The sequence below is a fragment of the Schistocerca piceifrons genome, chromosome 8 (assembly GCF_021461385.2).
Source record: "Schistocerca piceifrons isolate TAMUIC-IGC-003096 chromosome 8, iqSchPice1.1, whole genome shotgun sequence".
In the NCBI taxonomy this organism is placed as follows: Eukaryota; Metazoa; Arthropoda; class Insecta; order Orthoptera; family Acrididae; genus Schistocerca; species Schistocerca piceifrons.
This window is the reverse complement of record NC_060145.1, coordinates 330,564,994-330,587,884: the sequence shown is the minus strand read 5'-3', so window position 1 is coordinate 330,587,884 and position 22,891 is coordinate 330,564,994. Positions and strand designations below refer to the sequence as shown.

Below are 22,891 nucleotides of genomic sequence, written 5' to 3'. Positions count from 1 at the left end.
GAAACAGAGAATAACAGATACCATACGCTGACAGGAATAACATCAATACAAGGGCTTTTCAAAAAATTCTGGAGTATTCGTAATTTCGTGCCAATGGTATGTTGGTGCAAAATGCAGATGGCATACCTGCACACACCTGTGTTTAATGTGTAACTCCCAGAACTTTAATTGTTGTATCTCTATTAGTTATTGTTCAGTGCTGAATTGAGAAGAATGTTGTGTCGCACATTTTGTGAATTTCAAGATGGCAGTGTTAGAGGGGCAATGCGTCCGCATTAAATTTTGCGTGAAACTCAAGAAAATGTTTTCAGGGACACACCAAACGATGCAGAAAGCCTACAGTGATGTGTGCTTAAGCCACACAGAGTGTTACGGTTGGTCTGAGCGATTTAAAAATGATTGGACAGAAGTTAAAGTTGATCCTCATTCAGGACACCCTTTGACATCTACTGACGATGCTCATGTCAGGAACGTGAACGAAACAGCATGTCAATTGAAGACTGGCTGTCAGAGGTTACAGAAGAACGTAAAATGTCAGTTAGATTGTCACGAAATCCAGACACAGCATCTTGGAATGTGTAGTGTTGCCCAAGTTCATCCCACAGCTCACGAGTCAAGACCAGAAAGAGCTTTCCCTCACAATCTGTGAAGAGCTTTTGGATTGTACAAACAAGAACAAGATGTTTCTTAAGAGTCTTCACAATGGGTCAGAAAGTCTCTCCAAGACCAAAAAAAAGCTTGTCTGTCAGGTCAGGTCAAATGTCAATGCCATGTTGATAGTTATCTTTGACTTTAAAGGATACTTTCAGTATGAATTTATGCAACAGCAACAAACTGTCGATCAGTGGTACTATCGGGACATGTTGCAACGCAGTGAGAAAATATGACTGCGGCCTGAAATGTGTGGAGACAATTCACAGCTCTTGTATCACGATAGCACACCTGCACATTCATCCCTGTTGCACAAAAAACGAAATCACTGTGCTGGCTCATCCTCCATAATCTCCAGACCTGATCCCTGCAAACTTTTTTTTTATTTTAAAGTTGGAAACCCCATTGAAAGGATGAAGGTTTGCAACAACAGATGATATAAGACAAAATTTGCGGAGAGCTCTTCGCATGATCCAGCAAGAGGCATACCAAAGCTATCGGAAGTGGAAACAGCGTTGGGAGCAGAGTACCAATTGCTAAGGAGAGTATTTTGAAGGAGACCGTGTACAATAAGCAAAAGGTAAGTGTAAAAAAATTTTTGTTGACAAAATTCCGGAATTTTTTGAACAGACCTTCTAAATTACCAGGAGACTGTTCACTGAATCTCTACAAATTAAAACTTTGTCGAAAGAGATCATTTAATAAAACTTAGGCCTCTGTTAGTGACTATCAGCTTCACTGAGAAACCATTACATAATCCCAGTAACAGATGTTGGTCTAGACTAGCAGGAGATGTAAACGCACATTGTCTTATCAATAGTTTTAGAGCCAGCAGAGTACACGATGATAGCACCCTGATACTGCTGAAGAACAGAGGAACAGACACCAAGCAATCATGGGCATGACAAACTATAGGTCCATGACATAGATTGGTCCTAATTTGCAGTCTAGGTACTAACCAAGGAAGTGTGCATAGGAATACATGAGAAGTACATTCTAAAAGCAGTAGGAGATTGTCTTGGTGGAGAGTCTCGAGGTGCATTTCAATTTGGAAACCAATTGAGGGTAAGCGTCTGGGGGTCAACACCACCTGAATGAGAAAAGAATTTGATAAGCAAGATGATCATGACATTGTGCTGTGGTCATTGTGCCAGGACTGAAGAGGTAAGATCCACACTTCATTGAGGAGACTGTCTATGGTTCATTGAGGAGACTGTCTATGGCAGCAGTTCTCAAACTCTTGGCAACATTCCCCTTTTGAAATACCTAATATATTACAGAGCCCTAAAATAATCAAAACTTGGTTTATGTTCGTTCTTTAACTATAATAATTTAATGAAAATCAAATAAAAATATGTACATTATATACTACTGTCTTCTACAATAATATACGCACAAGAAACACCACTATACAATACACAAAATAACACTGTATTGATTCCACTGTAAACTGATAGAATTGTTCCCATATAATGGGAGGTGTGAAGTTGCTATCTTATTTTTAACCAACTGTGTAATGTCACGCTTGATAGAATAGAGTTGAAGAAACAAATCAGTTTCAGCATCTAGTCTGACGTAGTGTTTCATCTTTGTAGCTGCATATGCTGAGACTCACGTTTCACCAAGTACGAGGACTATTTGGAAAGTACGGTCTGATCGATCACGAAATGGAAACGACTGTGAAAATCAAAAACGTTTTCTTTGCAACACTTAGCTACACCTTCCAGCTACTTGTCTATATAGTCATCAATCCCACTTAGATATCTGTCACAGTGTTGTACACTGGTCTGTAGCTTGTTGTCTGTGCCAAAACACTGTCTTCATAGCCAATGGTACATGTTAGCAGAGACAAGGCTCGGGGAGCAAATTACGAGCTGCATTGTGGGCAATCAAACACCTTCCAGCAAAAACTTTGCAGGAGCACCTTCATTGCCCTGCAGAGTGTGGCTAAGAACTGTCATCAAGAAGGAAAGCTCTGGCAGTTATAAGGGATGTGTGACATCAAACATTAGGCATCTTTTCATGCTCACTGTGTGCTCAGAACTGAAAAGAGTGACTTGATACGATCACCAGAGACACTGTTTAACACATCTGTGGAAAGCTGCATTGGATTTTCATTGTGGTTTCTATTTCGTGCCCGATTGTACACTACTTTTTGAACAGCCTCATATATTGTTGGGAATAGGGAAAGAACAGTCAAGAGCCTGTGTGCGAAGTTATGAATTTCATCATGAACCCTGCACAAAAAATCATCAAGTGGTACTGTTTTGAACAATAATTCCTTTCTTTGGTTTCTGCAAGTTCGTCACAAAAGGATTCTGAGCCTATGAATTCATTGTCAGTTTTGTATTCTGCTCTTTTTCATGGAGGCACTGGACCAATTCTTCAATCTTCTCCCACCACCACGCAGAATCCAGACTCTAAACAGACAAATCTTTCTTCCAGAGGCCTTAGCCCCACAGAAATATCAGTCCTTTTCAAAGGCCTCACTTTTTGCCCCGCTCCCAAATTCAATCAGCAGTACGTGTTAAAGACCTTCTCTCCTTCTCCCGGTCCTGACAGCGGAAACACTTTTTCACCACCAACTCTACCAATCAGACTTAACCAAAGACCAATGCTGAACCCTGCCGCACTCAGTTCACTTCTCCATCCAACTTTGATCCACCCCCACTGCCCCCAAATCGCACATTGTTAACTTTCTAGAATTTCTTAACCTTAAACCTTGCCTCACCATCATTCCCCCAATCCCTCAACATGCAAACTGACCTTACATCCGCAAAAAGAACAGCAGTCCACCATCTTAAAACTGATCCTGATCTTATAATCCTACCTGCAGATAAAGGATCCACCACTGCTGTTTTGAACTGCAGAGATTATCTGGCAGAAGGACTCTTGTCAGCTGTCAGATACATCCACCTACAAACCTTGCCACAGTGACCCCATTCCAGAACTCCAGCAGGATCTCCAGTCATTCCTCAGGCCCTTCCCAGAACCCCCCCCCCCCCAAAGGCCATCTCTCTACTCACCCCTACCTCTATCCTCATTCCCACTTTCTACATGCTTCCTAAAATCCACAAAACCAACCACCCAGGGCGTCCCAAAGTGGTGATTACTATGCCCCCACTGAGAGAATCTCAGCTCTCATAGACCAACAACTTCAACGTATCACACGGAACCTACTCTCCCATATGAAAGATACCAACCATTTCCTCCACTGTTCCTGTCCCTTTACCACACGGTGCCCTGCTCGTCACCATTGATGCCACCTCCCTATACACTAACATCCCCAATGCCCATGGCCTTACTGCTATTGAACACTACCTTTCCCAATATCTGACAGATTCCAGAGCAAAACCCTCCTTCCCAGTCACCATGACCAGTTATATCCTCACCCACAATTACTTCTCCTTTGAAGGCACGACCTACAAAAAAATTGCTCTGGGCACCCACATGGCACCATCCTATTTCAATCAATTCATGGGTCATCTAGAGTAATCCATCCTTAATACCTAGACTCCTAAACACCTCATCTGGTTCAGATTCATTGATGACATCTTTGCGATTTTGATCAAGGATGAGGACACCCTCCCACATTCCTCCAGAACCTCAACAACTCCATTTGCTTCACCTGGTCCCACTCAACCAAAAAAGTCACCTTTCTAGATGTTGACCTCCACCTCAAAGATGGCTACATCAGTACCACCATCCATATCAAACCTACTAACCACCAACAATACCTCCACTTTGGCAGTTGCCACCCATTCCATACCAAGACGTCCCTGCCATAAGGCCTAGCCACCAATGGTCATCGCATCTGCAGTGACGAGCAGTCACTCTTGAAATATACAGAGGGTCTCACTGAAGCCTTCACAAACCATAATTGTTCTCCCAACCTTGTACAAAAACAAATCTCCCATGCATTATCTTTCCACCACCACCACCACCACCACCACCTACTCCAGTCTGGTCACAAACATCACCTATCCCATCAAAGGCAAGGCTACCTGTGAAACCAGTCATGTGATCTCCAAGCTAAGTTGAATCACTGTGCTGCATTTTATGTGGGCATGACAACCAACAAGCTGTCTGTTCGCATGAATGTCCACCGACAAACTGTGCCCAAGAAACAAGTGGACCACCCTGTTGCTGAGCATGCTGCTGCCAAGCATGACATCCTTCATTTCAAAGACTGCTTCACAGCCTGTGCCATATAGATCCTTCCCACCACCACCACCACCACCACCACCACCACCACCACCACCACCACCAGCTTTTATGAATTGCGCAGGTGGAAACTCTCCCTGGAATACATCCTACATTCCCGTAATCCTCCTGGCCTCAACCTTCATAAGTCATTGTCCTCTCCCATCCAGCCCCTTAACTGTTTCCATTCCAATACTACACAGCCCTCATTCCTCCATCGTACCCAGTCTTTTTACTTCTCTTCTTTTCTGCTATCCCATCCCCTCCCTCCATCTTACTTCCTAACTGTACATAGCTGCCCTACCCTCTTTCCACCTCATCCCTCCGCACTCCCCAACAGCACGTCACTGTCCACCACACCTACCCTACTATCCCTCCCCCTCCCCGCTCCAGCCTCCTCCTTACCCCCACCCAGTCGCCACTTCCACCCTGCACCAGTGCTGCTGCTCACAGTGTGGCTTTAGTTGCCTGAGACTGCAGTCATGTGTGTGAGAGTTGCGGTTGCATGTATGTGTGTGTTTGCCATCTAATTCTGACGAAGGCCTTTCTGGCCGAAAGCTATTATTTGTGACAGTCTTTTTGTTGTGCTTATATGCAACTCAGCATCTCTGCTACATGGTGAGTACCAATTTTCCTTTTCATAATATTGTTACATTCCATCCTGAATTTCCATTATTTAATCTTCAAATATTTTATTCGATAAAATTGCTGTTTTACCAACAAACACACTCAGTGATAAAAAGCTTTTGTTAAAAAGTTTTCTAGTTCTCACTTGCCAGCACAAGCAATCCAATATATATAACGAAAGTGTTGGTATGTTGATAGAGACACTAACAAACACACACACACAAACAAACACACACACACACACACACACACACACACACACACACACACACACACACAAAATACTCAAGCTTTTGCAACCCACAGTTGCTTCATCAGGAAAGAGGGAAGGAGAGGGAAAGACGAAAGGATATGGGTTTTAAGGGAGAGGGTAAGGAGTCATTCCAATCCTGGGAGCGAAAGACTTACCTTAGGGGGAAAAAAGGACAGGTATACACTTATACACTTGCACACACACAAATACCCATCCGCAAATATACAGACACAAGCAGACATACGTAAAGGCAAAGAGTTTTCCCACGTGGAATATTTCCCTATATATATATATATATATATATATATATATATATATATATAATATAATATAATATATATATATATATATATATATTTGTGATCATTTTGTTATTAGTATTGGAAACTACTATCCGTTTTCCGCAGAGAGATAGATTTACAATTCATTAATTTTTTCCAAATATATCTGCCAAAAAAGCTACTGTGGACAATCAAGTTACACTGCTCAGATTGTCTCCATTTTTTTTAAAAAAAAAGGGTCAATCATAAAAGTCAGTAATTCAGTTCTTGGCTCGAATAATCTTGTTAAGTTCTCACCCCGAGATAAACATCTAACCTCGATGTGGAGCAGTCCCATAATTTTCACACAGCACTGAAAACAACTGGCACAGAAAAGTGTGTTTTTGATGTAATTGATTATTTTCATTGCTTCATCAAGAACTAATTATAGATTTCACAGTATCATCTTTATCAGGTGTGCTTGTTTATGCACAATAAATAAGCTGGAACTACAGTTTGGCACTTTACCACTCCAGCTATTTTACTAGTCATTGCCAGTCACTATCTGTACAAATATTGATACTGTTTTTCCGATCGAGATGGTTTATTTAAAAAAACTGTAAATTGCTTAAAAAATTTCTTCTGCAGTAGTGATAGTCAGCAGCGATGTGCACATAAGCAAGTCTTCTTCAAGTGAATGGTTATGTGGATATTGTAACTATCAGCGAGATGGCCAGTTGAGTATCATCAGTCAACGCATCCATTTGCAAGGCAAATTTGTTATATTGAAGTCACCCAACCAGTGCTTGCTGATAAAGCCTGCAAATCGTTAATTCGATGTGAAACAGTGTCATTTGAAAGCGGCACTGTAACATGCTTTGCAGATTTTTCACCAAACATACAATGTGTTAATTCTGCTCACAGACGAATGGAAAAACTGATAGAAGCCAACCTCGGGGAAGATCAGTTTGGATTCTGTAGAAATGTTGGAACGCGTGAGGCAATACTGACCCTACGACTTTCCTTAACAGGAAGATTAAGGAAAGGCAAACCTACGTTTCTAGCATTTTTAGACTTAGAGAAAGCTTTTGACAATGTTCATTGGAGTACTATCTTTCAAATTCTGAAGGTGGCAGGGGTAAAATACAGGGAGCGAAACGCTATTTACAATTTGTACAGAAACCAGATGGCAGTTATAAGAGTCGAGGGACATGAAAGGGAAGCAGTGGTTGAGAAAGGAGTAAGACAGGGTTGTAGCCTCTCCCCGATGTTGTTCAATCTGTATATTGAACAAGCAGTAAAGGAAACAATAGAAAAATTGGGAGGTAGAATTAAAATCCATGTAGAAGGAATAAAAACTTCAAGGTTCGCTGATGACATTGTAATTCTGTCAGAGACAGCAAAGGACCTGGAAGAGCAGTTGAACGGAATGGTCAGTGTCTTGAAAAGAGGGTATAAGATGAACATCAACAAAAGCAACACAAGGATAATGGAATGTAGTCGAATTAAGTCGGGTGATGCTGAAGGAATTAGATTAGGAAATGAGACACTTAAAGTAGTAAAGGAGTTTTGCTATTTGGGGAGCAAAATAACTGATGATGGTCGAAGTAGAGAGGATATAAAATGTAAACTAGCAATGGCAAGGAAAGCATTTCTGAAGAAGAAAAACTTGTTAACATCGAGTATAGATTTAAATGTCAGAAAGTCGTTTCTTGAAAGTATTGGTATGGAGTGTAGCCGTGTATGGATGTGAAACATGGACGATAAATAGTTTAAACATGAAGAGAATAGAAGTTTTCGAAATGTGGTGCTAGAGAAGAATGCTGAAGATTAGATGGGTAGATCACATAACTAATGGGGAGATATTGAATAGAATTGGGGAGAAGAGGATTTTGTGGCACAACTTGACTAGAAGAAGGGATCGGTTGGTAGGACAACGTTCTGAGGCATCAAGGGATCACCAGTTTAGTATTGGAGGGCAGCGTGGAGGGTAAAAATCGAAGAGGGAGACCAAGAGATGAATACTCTAAGCAGATTCAGAAGGATGTAGGCAGCAGTAGGGACTGGGAGATGAAGAAGCTTGCACAGGATAGAGTAGCATGGAGAGCTGCATCAAACCAGTCTCTGGACTGAAGACCACAACAACAACATGGTTTTAATAAATTCTTGGCAATAGTGTGCTCTTCGCCTGCTCGTGTAATGTGATAGCTAATCTAATAGGATCCCTCTGGCTTTTTCATTCACAGTTTGGGATGCATACTTCACAGTTTTTTTTTAACAATTTTTCTTTCTTATGCATAAAAAATTTTTCATTATTGCCTTTGCAATTAGGGCGTATAGTTTCTAAATGTCAATGCATCTTGGCATGTACTGTGTAACTTTTAGGTGCCATTTGAATCAATACATCTGAGATTGACGTAAGATTCGTCATACTCCCCCTCCCTTGAAACCACTGAGATTAAGTTGAATCTCACAATCCCTATCGGAAATCTTTGAGGTTGATGCTGCATTTTCCTAGCAAAGCACTTTTGAACTTTCGGTGCAAGATGTTTTGCAACAACTTGAAGCCAATGCTCCATTTTATCTTTTGAAAGCAACACGTTAATTTTACTCTTTGGCAACCATAGAATATCACCTCAAGATATTGCATTTCACAACTGTAATCAATAACAAATATGAATCAATATACCAAGCAGTGCGCAGTCCACTGTGCCAAATTGGACTGCACATTGCAGTAAAAAACTTTAGTAGGAACTGTACTCGTGCTGTGTGACGTGCATTTATACAGACCTGGGCAGAGAGGCATAGGTAGTGAAGGGATGAAATCCAAGGTGGTTCAAGATGTTTGTGGATCAGAGAGAAATGGAAAGAGTGTAGTGATGTTTATAAGAGTTGTTTTCTCTGGCATTTCCAGGGTCACTAGGGCAGGCTTCTCCAGAAATTTCTTCTTTTGCTCCTTAACTCTTATCTGCTGTGAAAGTAAGAACTGAAGAGAAGCAGACAGCACTGGCATATGCAGTCCATGGCTCATTCAGCAGCTGGCTGATGTTTGGTTGTTTGCCAACAGATTTCGGGGCAGAGGGTTCCCCAGGATGGAGCAATGTCACTAGTAGATGCCAGAAGAGGAAATTGCTTCTGCAGCTTGGTGCACTCAGGCTACGTACCTGAAGATGGTGCTGCAGGAATGACAACATGAGGGTTCCTAACTCTTCTATGGCCTAATTTTCTTGTGCAACTACCCGAGGTCAACATCAAGGGAACAGAAGAAGTAAATACTAAAGATACAATTAATGACCCAGCCACTGCGGAGACAAAATTCAATGTCATTGGAATGAGATGTAAGCTGTCATATTTTATTCAGGCTTCAAAATGAGAGCAGTGACAGTAACTTAAGTTCCAGGATTTTAATTCCTTAATTAAAGTAGTACAGTTTGGGAATAAAGGGAGGAGTTTGTCACTGAAACTGACACAGAATGGTTGCTCACACAGGATGTTTTCAAGCAGTGAACAACCAGTCTCTACATCCACATCGATATTCTGCAACCACGTTCAAGTGCCTGGCAGAGCATTCATGGAACCACCTTCACAATTCTCTATTAGTCCAATCTCGTATAGTGCGTGGAAAGAATGAACACCTGTATCTTTCCATACGAGCACTGATTTGCCTTATTTTATCATGGTGATCGTTCCTCACTATGGAGGTTGGCGTCAACAAAATATTTTCGCATTCGGAGGAGAAAGTGGGTGATTAAAATTTCTTGAGAAGATTCCATCTCAACGAAAAATCCCTTTCTTTTAATGATGTCCAGCCCAAATCCAGTATCATTTCTGTAACACTCTCTCCCATATTTCACGATAATACAAAACGTGCTGCCTTCCTTTGAACGTTTTCGATGTACTCCGTCAGTCCTATCTGGTAATGATCCCACACCGCACAGCAGTATTCTAAAAGAGGACGGACAAGCATAGTGTAGGCAGTCTCCTTTGTAGGTCTGTTACATTTTCCAGGTGTCTTGCCTTAAAATGCAGCCTTTGGTTAGCCTTCCCCACAACATTTTCTATGTGTTCTTTCCAATTTAAGTTGTTCGTAATTGTAACACCTAGGTATTTAATTGAATTTATGGCTTTTAGATTACACTGATTCATCGTGTAACCGAAGTTTAATGAGTTCCTTTTAGCACTCATGTGGATGACCTCACACTTTTCATTATTTAGGGTCCCCTGCCACTTTTCGCACCATTCAGATATTTTTTCTAAATCGTTTTGCAGTTTGTTTTGATCTTCTGATGACTTTATTAGTCGATAAAACACAGTGTCATCTGCAAACAACTGAAGACGGCTGCTCAGATTGTCTCCCAAATTGTTTACATAGATAAGGAACAGCAATGGGCCTATAACACTACCTTGGGGAACACCAGTAATCACTTCTGTTTTACTCGATGACTTTCCGTCAGTTACTACGAACTGTGACCTCTCTGACTGACAGGAAATCACAGATCCAGTCACATAACTGAGACGATATCCCATAAGCACGCAATTTCACTACGAGCCACTTGTATGGTACAGTGTCAAAAGTCATCCAGAAATACGGAATCGATCTGAAATCCCTTGTCAACAGCACTCAACACTTCAAGTGAATAAAGAGCTAGTTGTGTTTCACAGGAACGATGTTTTCTAAACCCATGTTGACAGTGGGTCAATAGACCGTCTTCTTCGAGGTAATTTATAATGTTCAAACACAATATGTGTTCCAAAATCCTGCTGCATATCGATGTTAACTATATGGGCTTGTAATTTAGTGGATTACTCCTACTACCTTTCTTGAATGTTAGTGTGACCTGTGCAACTTTCCAGTCTTTGGGTACGTATCTTTCGTCGAGCGAACGGTTGTATATGATTGTTAAGTATGGAGCTAATGCATCAGCTTACTCCGAAAGGAACCTAACTGGTATACAGTCTGGACCAGAAGACTTGCTTTTATTAAGTGATATAAGTTGCTTCACTACTCCGAGGATATTTACTTCTACATTACTCATATTGGCAGCTGTTCTTGATTCAAATTCTGGAATATTTGCTTTGTCTTCTTTTGTGAAGGCATTTCGAAAGGCTGTGCTTAGTAACTCTGCTTTGGCAGCATTGTCTTCGATAGTATCTCCATTGCTAATGCGCAGAGAAGGCATCGATTGTTTCTTGCCGCTAACATACTTCACATACAACCAGAATCTCTTTGGATTTTCTGCCAGGTTTCGAGACAAAGTTTCGTTGTGGGAACTGTTATATGCATCTTGCATTGAAGTCCGCACTAAATTTCAAGCGTCTGTAAAAGATTGCCAATCTTGGGGATTTTGTGTCTGTTTAAATTTGGAATGTTTGTTTAGTTGTTTCTGCAACAGTGTTCTAACTCATTTTGTGTACCAAGGAGGATCAGCTCCGTCGTTTGTTAATTTATTTGGTATAGATCCCTCAATTGCTGCCGATACTACTTCTTTGAATTTGAGCCACGTCTGGTCTACACTTAAATTATTAATTTGGAACGAGTGGAGATTGTTTCTCAGGAAGGTGTCGAGTGAATTTTTAACTGCTTTTTTGAATAGGTATATTTTCCGCTTATTTTTCGAGGATTTGGGGATTACAATATTCAGTCTCGCTACGACAACTCTATGTTCACTAATCCCTGAATCAGTTTTGATGCTCATTATTAACTCAGGATTATTTATTAAGCGTGTTCCCACAACCGTTTACTATTCACATGGGCTCATGAACTAAATGCTTGAAATAATTTTCAGAGAATGCGTTTGGCACAATTTCGGATGATATTTTATGCGTACCTCTGGAATTAAACATGTATTTTCGCCAACATATAGAGGGTAAATTAAAGTCACCACCGACCATTATCGTACGAGTTGGGTACATGTTTGAAATCAAACTCAAGTTTTCTTTGAACCTTTCAGTAACTGTATCAACTGAATTGGGAGGTCGGTAAAAGGATCCAATTGTTATTTTATTCCGGTTGCCAACAATGACCTCTGCCCATTCTAACTCACAGGAAGTACCTACTTCAATTTCACGACAAGTTAAACTGCTTCTAACAGCAACAAACATGCCACCACCAACCGTGTTTAGCCTATCCTTTCGGAACACCGTTAGGTTCTTCGGTTGAGCTTATATTCGGCTTTGGCCAGTTTTCAGTGCCTACAACGATTTGAGCATCAGTGCTTTCTATTAGCGCTTGGAGCTCTGGTGCTTTCACAACACAGCTACGACAATTTACAACAGTTATACGAATGGTTCTTGTATCTATGCTCTTCCTGTGTTCGGCCTGCACCCTTTGTGACTGAAGCCCTTATTGTGTTTTCCCGAGAACCTCTAACCTAAAAAACGGCCCAGTCCACGGCACACAGCCCCTGCTACCCATGTAGCCACCTCTCGCGTATAGTGGACACCTGACCTATTCAGCAGAACCCAAAACCCGACCACCCTTTGGCGCAAGTTGAGGAATCTGCAGCCTACACGGTCACAGAACCGTCTGAGCCTCTGATTCAGACCCTCCACTTGGCTCTGTATCAGAGGTCTGCAATCAGTCCTGTCGACTATGCTGCAAATGGTCAGCTTTGCTTTCATCTTGCAAGAAAGACTGGCAGCCTTTACCACTTCTGTTAGTTGCTCGAAACCAGAAAGAATCTCTTCTGATCCAAAGTGACACACATCACTAGTGTCGACGTGAGCAACCACCTGCAGCTGGCTGCACCCTGAGCTCTTCATGGCACCCGGGAGGACCCTTTCTACATCTGGAATGACTCCACCCGGTATGCACATGGAGTGCACATTGGTTTTCTTATCCTCCTTGTCAGCCAAATCCCTAAGGGTCCCCATAACGCGCCTAATGCTGGAGCTCCCAACTACCAACAATCCCATCCTCTGTGATTGCCCGGATTTTGCAGGCTGAGTGATTTCCTCTGGAACAGAACAGGTGGCAGCATCTCGCTCAGTGACAGTGTCAGCCACAGACAGCACCCGGATCCTGTCAGACAAACTGGGGAGGCCTTACGTGCCCCTGCCTGGGAAGTCTTTTGCCACCTGCTTCGCCGTGGGGCAATCTCCCACTCGATCACAGGTGAGGGGTCAGCCTCAGAGCGAGCAGTAACTGGGTTGGCCACCGGTGAGGACCGATCAGAGGACTCAGATGTGCTCGACGTCCGTTAGATCCCCACGGCCGGCCCACAACACATATGCACAGATTGGTGGCATTTAAAGCACCGCATCAGTGGTGAGAAATACAGCTTCACAACTGCAGCCTCAAGCTGTGTAACCGAAGCCATTACAGCCTGAAGCTGAGAGCGAAGTGTCACCAACTCGGCTCGCATCCGCACACAACAATCGCAGTCCCTGTCCATACTAAAGATCGTGGAAAACTAAACTATGCAGATAAATGGAGTATCGGCACGTGCTGCGCAACACTACTGCAGACACTGACGAAAATGCAGGAACTGTGTCTAATAATACGCAGATATTCAAAAACCTAACTACCGAAGCACTCAGGTGAAACTAAAAAAGTCGCCTGATTAGGAACTTGCAATATGTCACAAAATCGGTTTACTTTCCGACGCAAATGAAAATGCGAGAACTGTGGCTATTAGATATTAAATTTACACGCAGAAACTCAAGAAACTAAACTATTAAAGCACACAGATGATATAATAAAATTCGATCCTGGTAAGAAACCCTTAAATGTCACAAAAGTGGTTACTTCCCTGTTGCTGCGTCTGTCTCGGTCAGCTACTACTGGGTTGTTCGTATACCTGAAGACATATGCCCAGATTGGTGGCATTTAAAGCAACGCATCAGTGGTGAGAAATACAGCTTCACATTACAAAAGTACACTCATGATTTCTACCTTAGTCATTAGCACTCTGGACTCTCATTCAGGACGACAACAGTTCAAACCCATGTCCTCCCATCCCGATTTAGGTTATCTACGATTTCCCTGAATCGGTTCAGGCAAACGCCAGGATGGTTCCTTTGAAAGGGCATCGCTGACTTCCTTTCCTCATTCGATGGAACTGATGACCTCTATGTTTGGTCTCCTCCCCCAAATCAACCAAGCACCCAATCAACCAACCTCACTTCTCTAACCTTCCCTCATTTGATGGGACTGATCAACCAACCAACCTCACTTCTCCAGGTTTTCGATTAATTCCTTATCAGTTTGTAGTGTTAAGTCCTGGTACAAAATTAAACTCCGTACCAAGTTCAAGCTCTTGTAGATGTTATGGTGATAAGTATGACACCAAGTTCCTTGCAAGAGTGTTAACACTTGGGACTGTGTAGGTGGTGCTGTTTTGATTAAGACATAACCACTTCATAGTTTACAGTGTTCGTGTTCTCCGAATACATTTTCAATATTATCTACAAAGCAGTGGAACACTGTTCCACTGTGTGTGTGTGTGTGTGTGTGTGTGTGTCTAAAAAAATTACGAGGAATACATTGATGGCTGATCACTTAAATAAGCTACTTAAAATCTTAGGGAGCATGTCAGACATTGCACAGAGCTTTAAAAGTTGTACCACATTTGTGTCATTGTCAGTTGAAATAGAGGTCAAGTATGCCGGAACATCAGCTACTGCCTTCTAGTCTGAATAGAAAATACAATCTACTAAAACGTGGCACAGTAAGATCTGTACATCACAGGCACCACACACTGGAGGTCCTCTCATGGGAGCAAGAAACCACGCATCATATGCATGTGAAGACGAGTATGATCGACCTCGTCCTGTCTGTGCAGTTGGATGGATGTACACCATGGCCGAGCTGTTGACTTTACTAAATGCAGGTTATTGTCTGCACTTCCAGCCGTTCTTTTACACACGACTCCCTACATCAACAGTGAGGTGACAGCATGCACAAGGATGGCACACTGAACTATCTAATTAATCAATATGCCTCCTTGGCTGCTACATCTGGCATTTTGTTTCCATTAAAACCCACACGCCCTGGTATCTAGCAGAAAGTCACCTCCCTCCCGAGCCTTTGTAGGTGGAGAGAGGAATACCTGGTCTGCTGGCTATTAGTGTTGTAAAGAGTAAAGATGCAGAACAGATGAGGAAAATCCTCCTCCGTACTGTAGGCTTTATACACTTATGGCTATGGCAAACAGGAAACACCTAAAACACTTTCCTGAGAAATACCATTTTCACACTCAAAACTATTTGACAGCACATCACCAACTCACTGCCTAAAAAAGCGTTTAGATAAGATGGACCAACTGAATTTGTGGAGATGGCTATAAAAGCTCCATGATCGAACTGTTCCAGAATATTGTGCCTCCAAATACTGTCGTGCATCTTACAGAGTTCAAAAAATTTTGCCTTACAATGTTGTTTATGTAGGAAAGCCCACTGGATAGCTATCTCTAGCACACCTAAGGTGGCAGAAAGCAGGGAGGAACAACACAAACAGCAAACTCTAGTTGAGGGGAAGGGAAAATGGGGTCCAGACAAACACCACTGAATGACTGGACCATTCCTGGGCATAGATGGACTCCTGAATGGTCGCTACCAAAGGATGACAAGGGTAGCACTGGTCGATAGCTTGGGCTGCTCAAGGAGTTAGTACACACAAGAAACGACTTTCCAGGGCAGGGGCTGATGTGCTCAAGAGCACGAGATATAGCCACCAGCTCGGTAGTGAAGACACTGCAGCCATCGGGCAAGGAATGCTGTTCAGTATGTCCTCCATGGACATACGCGAAGTCGACGTGATCATCAGCCATAAAGTCGTCGATGTAAACCACTTCATGGCCACAGTACATGTCAAGAATCAAGAGGAAGTGGCAGTGGAGAGCCGCGGGGTTCAGGTCTTTTTTTTTTTTTTGTGGTGCACAACTACAATGGTCATTAGAGCCCAGACTAAGTTAGGAATGCACCGCGAGGCACAAGGTTAAAAACAGCAACTAAAAGGGACAACACTATATAAGACGTAGTAACAGGCATAGGATTTTTTTTAAAAAACAGCATAATCAAATGTCCTTAGACAGGTTTGTCAAGTTGATGAAACGAAGAACGCGAGCAGCTGCTCCTAGGTCATCCGCTAAAATGGCATCCAGAGTACGTGGCAGGCCAAGATCAAGACGCAGTGTAGTAAAATCCGGACAGCACGTTAAAATGTGGCGGACCGTCAGCAATTGCCCACATGGGCAGAACGGCGCCGGCGCAGCTGTCAGCAGATGGCGATGACTGAACCGGCAGTGTCCAATTCGTAACCGGGCCAAAACGACCTCCTCCCGCCGAGAAGGGCGTGAAGAGGTCGTCCAAGCCGTGGGGAGAGGTTTCAAGGCCCGAAGCTTGTTTTCAGTATAAGTGTAGCCCAATCAGCATGCCACAGAGATAAAATGCGCTGACAAATGACCCTGCTAAAATCAGATGCAGGCACACAACAAGAAGCTGTCCAAGGCTGGAGGACCGAAGCCTTGGCTGCGGCATCTGCAGTTTCGTTCCCAGGGATACCGACATGGCCAGGAACCCACATAAAGGTAACCGGAGAACCGACGTCCACCAGCTGCTGAAGAGAGCGTTGGATCCGGTGCACGAAAGGGTGAACCGGATACGGATCACTGAGGCTCTGGATGGCACTCAGGGAATTGGAGCAGATGACATAAGCAGAATGCCAGTGGCGGCAGATGTAAAGAACAGCCTGGTAGAGGGCAAAGAGCTCAGCTGTGAAGACTGAACAATGGCCATGGAGCCGGTATTTGAAACTGTGTGCCCCGACAATAAAAGAACACCTGACCCCGTCATTGGTCTTAGAGCCATCTGTATAAATGAAGGTCATATTAATGAACTTCAAACGAAGTTCGACAAAACGGGAGTGGTACACCGAACCGGGGGTAACCTCCTTTGGGAGCGAGCTGAGGTCAAGGTGAACGTGAACCTGAGCCTGGAGCCAAGGTGGCATGTGGCTCTCGCCCACTCTAAAGGTTGCAGGGAGTGAAAAATCAAGGTGTTGAAGGAGGAGACGAAAGCAGCCTCCAGGGGGTAGCTGGGCAGAGACATACAACCCATATTGACGGTCGAGAGAGTCGTCAAAAAAGGAATGATAAGATGGGTGGTCGGGCATTGACAGTAGCCGACAGGCATACTGACAAAGCAGTATATCGCGCCGGTAGGTTAGTGGCAATTCACCGGCTTCAGCATGAGGACTCTCGACGGGACTAGTATAAAACGCTCCGATCGCAAGACGTAATCCCTGATGTTGCATGGAGTTGAGGCAGCGTAAGATGGACGGCCGTGCAGAGGAGTATACGAAGCTCCCATAATCCAGCTTGGAGTGGACGATCGACCGATATAGGCGAAGTAGGACGGTTCGATCCGCTCCCCACGACATACCACTGAGAACACGAAGGACAGTTAGAGAACGGGTACAACGGGCAGCCAAATATGACACATGTGGAGACCAGCTAAGTTTCCTGTCAAATGTAAGACCTAAAAATTTTGTTGTCTCCACGAATGGGAGAGCAACGGGACCGAGTCGTAAGGACAGTGGGAGAAACTCTTTGTAGCGCCAGAAGTTAATACAGACCGTCTTCTCGGCAGAAAAACGGAAACCATTGGCGACAGTCCAGGAGTAAAGACAGTCAAGAGAACGCTGAAGACAGCGCTCCAAGAAACATGTACGCTGCGCGCTGCAATAGATGGTAAAATCGTCCATGAAAAGGGAGCCTGATACATCAGCTGGGAGGCAATCCATTATTGGATTGATTGCTAAGGCGAAGAGAGCGACACTCAAAACTGAGCCTTGTAGCACCCCATTCTCCTGGCGAAAGGTGTCTGACAGGACAGAACCCACACGTACCCTGAACTGTCGATCCATTAAAAAGGAATGAATAAAAAGTGGGAGGCGACCGCGAAGGCCCCATGTATGTATGGTGCGGAGAATGCCCGCCCTCCAACAGGTGTCTTAAGCCTTCTCCAAATCAAAGAACACAGCCGCGGTCGGGCGCTACCGCAAGAAGTTATTCATAATGAAGGTTGACAAGGTAACCAGATGGTCAACAGCAGAGCGGCACCTATGAAATCCACATTGTACATTGGTAAGTAGGCGTCGAGACTCGAGCAGCCAAACCAAACGAGAGTTTACCATTCGCTCCATCACTTTACAGACACAGCTGGTAAGCGAGATGGGTCGATGACTGGAAGGCAAGTGCTTGTCCTTCCCCGGCTTAGGAATCGCGACAACAATAGACTCGCGCCAGCATGCGGGAACATGTCCCTCAATCCAGATGCGATTGTAAGTACGAAGAAGGAAACCTTTACCCGCAGGAGAAAGGTTCTTCAGCATCTGAATATGAATAGAATCAGGCCCTGGAGAGAAGGACCGTGACCGGGCAAGTGCATTTTCGAGTTCCCGCATGGTGAATGGGGCATTATAACTTTCACGATTCGAGGAGCGGACGTTAGGTGGCCTTGCCTCCTCTGCTTGTTTTCGGGGGAGGAAGGCAGGGTGGTAATGAGCGGAGCTCGAAACCTCTGCGAAAAAGCGGCCGAAGGCATTGGAGACATCCTCAGGGGCCACAAGGACGTCATTCGCGACCGTCGAGCTAGAAACTGGTGAGTGGACCTTAGTGCCAGATAGCCGGCGCAGGCTACCCCAGACAACAGAAGAAGGAGTAAAACTGTTGAAGGTGCTTGTGAAAGCAGCCGAGCTGGCTTTCTTGCTTTCTTTAATAACACGACGACACCGCGCACGTAATCGTTTATAATTGATACAATTCGCCACTGTAGGGTGGCGTTTAAAGGTGCGTAAAGCACGTCGACGAGCACATAAAGCGTCTCTACATGCTGCGGCCCACCAGCGGACCGGTACGCGACGTGGAGAAGAAGTAGTGTGAGGGATGGAATATTCAGCAGCAGTGAGAATGACTTCCGTGAGATGTGAAACCTGACTATCGCAGCTTGTGAAGGTTTGATCCTGAAAGGTCGCCCTGGAAGAGCCCCCAGTCTGCTTTTGAGATGTTCCAACTAGTTGGGCACGGAGAGGAGCTATGATGCAGGAGATGATGGATGACATACAGGAAGTGGTCGCTCGAATATGTATCAGAAAGTGCATACCAGTCAAACCGGCGTGCAAGTTGGGTAGTACATATAGAGAGGTCTAAATGGGAATAGGTGTGAGATGTGTCCGAAAGAAAAGTAGGGGCGCCAGTATTGAGGCAGACAAGATTGAGCTGGTTGAAAAGGTCTGCTAACAGGGAGCCCCTCGGGCAGGAGAGCCCCAAAGGGGATGGTGGGCATTGAAGTCTCCAGTTAACAAAAATGGTGCAGGTAGCTGAGCAATAATTTGCATCATGTCTGCCCTGGTAACGGCAGACGACGATGGAGTGTAAACGGTACAAATGGAAAATGTAAAAGTGGGGAGAGTAATTCGGACGGCAACTGCCTGCAGGTCAGTGTGCAATGTGATGGGATCGTAGTATCATCCCGGACCAGCAACATAACCCCTCCACGAGCCGGAATACCTGCCACAGGGGGTAGGTCAAAACGCACAGAGGTGTAGTGTGCCAAGGCAATTTGATCGCATTGGGCGTAGCTTCGTTTCCTGGAGGGCTATGACGAGCGGACGGTGCAAGCGGAGCAGCAACTTTAAGTCCTCTCGGTTGGAGCGAATGCTGCAAATATTCCAGTGAATAAGTGCCATCGTAAGAAGAAAAGGAAGATGAAAGAAGGGGTCACCTCGAAGGCCGCTGAGGGCCTGGCTTCGAGCGAGCACTGCCGCCGCTATCAGTAGGCCGACAGTCATCGTCCATTGGTTCTATAGGTTCATCAGCCATCTTGTTAAGATGGCTGGGAGGGGGAGCTTCCTCTGCAGGTGAACGGACAGATGTTTGGCTACCAGCGGTGAGGCCAGGCGAAACCGAAGACGGCCTGGGGTGGCAACCGCTGGGTGGCGCAGGAGAAGAAATGCGCCGTGGCGGAGAAGGAGAACTGTGCTTCCTATGAGCCTTCTTGGAAGGTCGTTCAGTGGAAGTACTGGTCGATGGTTGAGAATTCGAGGTACATAGGAAGTCTGCACGGGACGGTTCGTTCTTGAAGGCCCGTGCATCTGACTTCTGGGACTTCGTCTTGGCAGAAGCTGATGAATGTGCTTGTATCTGAGGGGTGACGGGAGGAAGAGGAGACGTCGACTGCGGGATCTTAGCACTGGCCGAATGGAGGACCTTAGTGCTGAAGGTCAGATCGCATGTCTGCGTCACCACCTCCCTGGTAGTCCGAGGAGAGGCGACAGTACTGTATTTCCCCGCTGGGAGCAGCATGGGCTTCCTACTAGCAAATAGCTTGCAAGCAGCCGAGGTGGACACTTTCTCTTTGACCCGAATTTCTTGGATACAGCGTTCTTCCTTGTCGATGGGACAGTCGCGGGAGGACGCTGCATGGTCACCCTGACAGTTCACACAACGAGGAGACGGAGGTAGACAGTCACCCTCATGGGCATCCCTGCCACAAGTGACACATTTAGACGCATTGGAACAAGACTGGCGAGTGTGATTAAAACGCTGACACTGGTAGCAGCGCGTAGGTGTCGGGACATAGGGGCAAACAGAAATAACCTCATAGCCCGCTTTGATGCGCGACGGCAGCTGAACACTATCAAAGGTCAAGAAAAGTGTCCAGGTCAGTACAAGGTCATTGTTGACCTTTTTCATGACCCTATGGACAGCCGTCACGCCCTGCTCAGCGAGGAAAGACTGAACCTCATCGCCAGTCAATCCGTCGAGTGATCTAGTGTATACCACACCATGAGACGAATTCGAAGTGCGGTGAGCCTCCACCCGGACAGGGAACGTGTACAGGAGTGTGGCCCGAAGCAGTTTTTGTGCCTGAAAGGCACTCTCAGTTTCTAGTAACAAAGTACCGTTACACAACCTGGTACAAGACTTGACAGATCTGGCTATGGCATCCACGCCTTTCTGCATAACGAAAGGGTTGACAGAGGAAAAACCCTTTCCGTCCTCAGATCGAGAAACTACGAGGAACTGTGGTGCAGGCGGTAGTACTTTTGTCACTGGTGGCTGGTCAAGTATCCGTTTGTGGGCAGAAGTCGAGAGAGAAGAAGAAAAGAAATCCATTGTGGAGGAATCCCGCATGATTGTTAGCGTCTCCGATGGCGCGCTCCTTCGCTCCTTCCTTGTGGGGACCCTCCCAGAGGGCACTCCCGCCTTAGGTGAATGTTTACACCTCAGGTCACACCTCCCGAGAAACAGACGGAGGGACCAATCGGCATGGTCAGAAGGTATCAGCTCAGGCTATCACCCCTCCCTGGGCCTGGCCTTTACCAGGGGGTACGTGCGTGCCTTACTTGTCTACCCAGGGCGGGGAATTACGCGTTACCCCGTCACTGGCTACGCGTGCGAACGCGTGGGTCGGCCTTCAGGTGCACACAGGGAGGAAGGAAGAAGAGGAAAAAGAAGAGAGAGTGGGGGAGAGAGGACAGACTGTCTCAAACGCCGAGGCAGAGACCAGAGAAGGCAAGGAGAAGAAGGCAAGGAGAAGAAGGCAAGGAGAAGAAGGCAAGGAGAAGAAGGCAAGGAGAAGAAGGCAAGGAGAAGAAGGCAAGGAGAAGAAGGCAAGGAGAAGAAGGCAAGGAGAAGAAGGCAAGGAGAAGAAGGCAAGGAGAAGAAGGCAAGGAGAAGAAGGCAAGGAGAAGAAGGCAAGGAGAAGAAGGCAAGGAGAAGAAGGCAAGGAGAAGAAGGCAAGGAGAAGAAGGCAAGGAGAAGAAGGCAAGGAGAAGAAGGCAAGGAGAAGAAGGCAAGGAGAAGAAGGCAAGGAGAAGAAGGCAAGGAGAAGAAGGCAAGGAGAAGAAGGCAAGGAGAAGAAGGCAAGGAGAAGAAGGCAAGGAGAAGAAGGCAAGGAGAAGAAGGCAAGGAGAAGAAGGCAAGGAGAAGAAGGCAAGGAGAAGAAGGCAAGGAGAAGAAGGCAAGGAGAAGAAGGCAAGGAGAAGAAGGCAAGGAGAAGAAGGCAAGGAGAAGAAGGCAAGGAGAAGAAGGCAAGGAGAAGAAGGCAAGGAGAAGAAGGCAAGGAGAAGAAGGCAAGGAGAAGAAGGCAAGGAGAAGAAGGCAAGGAGAAGAAGGCAAGGAGAAGAAGGCAAGGAGAAGAAGGCAAGGAGAAGAAGGCAAGGAGAAGAAGGCAAGGAGAAGAAGGCAAGGAGAAGAAGGCAAGGAGAAGAAGGCAAGGAGAAGAAGGCAAGGAGAAGAAGGCAAGGAGAAGAAGGCAAGGAGAAGAAGGCAAGGAGAAGAAGGCAAGGAGAAGAAGGCAAGGAGAAGAAGGCAAGGAGAAGAAGGCAAGGAGAAGAAGGCAAGGAGAAGAAGGCAAGGAGAAGAAGGCAAGGAGAAGAAGGCAAGGAGAAGAAGGCAAGGAGAAGAAGGCAAGGAGAAGAAGGCAAGGAGAAGAAGGCAAGGAGAAGAAGGCAAGGAGAAGAAGGCAAGGAGAAGAAGGCAAGGAGAAGAAGGCAAGGAGAAGAAGGCAAGGAGAAGAAGGCAAGGAGAAGAAGGCAAGGAGAAGAAGGCAAGGAGAAGAAGGCAAGGAGAAGAAGGCAAGGAGAAGAAGGCAAGGAGAAGAAGGCAAGGAGAAGAAGGCAAGGAGAAGAAGGCAAGGAGAAGAAGGCAAGGAGAAGAAGGCAAGGAGAAGAGTAAGTAAGACAGTGAGATGGAGAAGAACAAAGAAAGGAACCAACCAAAGGAAGGAAGAAACGAGAAGAAGTGAAAAACCAAAATGACCACAAATATAGGTCGTGGAACCGTCCGTCTCCGGACACAGGCACTAACTACCCCCTTGAGGGGGAGGGACTCCTGCCTTACGACAGGCAGGAATACCTCGGGCCTATTACAACCCCCGGACCCGCAAGGGG

General features: G+C 45.2%; 1 protein-coding gene across 1 annotated transcript in view; it reads left to right on the top strand.

The window, feature by feature from the left end:
* The window catches only part of LOC124712326 (vicilin-like seed storage protein At2g18540), a 49,264-nt gene extending 26,584 nt beyond the window's left edge, over nt 1-22,680 (top strand). Inside the window, exon 2 of the mRNA XM_047242620.1 lies at nt 21,594-22,680. Within this exon, the coding sequence (XP_047098576.1) occupies nt 21,594-22,680 (1,087 nt within the window). The remainder of the gene's footprint in view (nt 1-21,593) is intronic.
* Nucleotides 22,681-22,891: the final 211 nt, after the last annotated feature.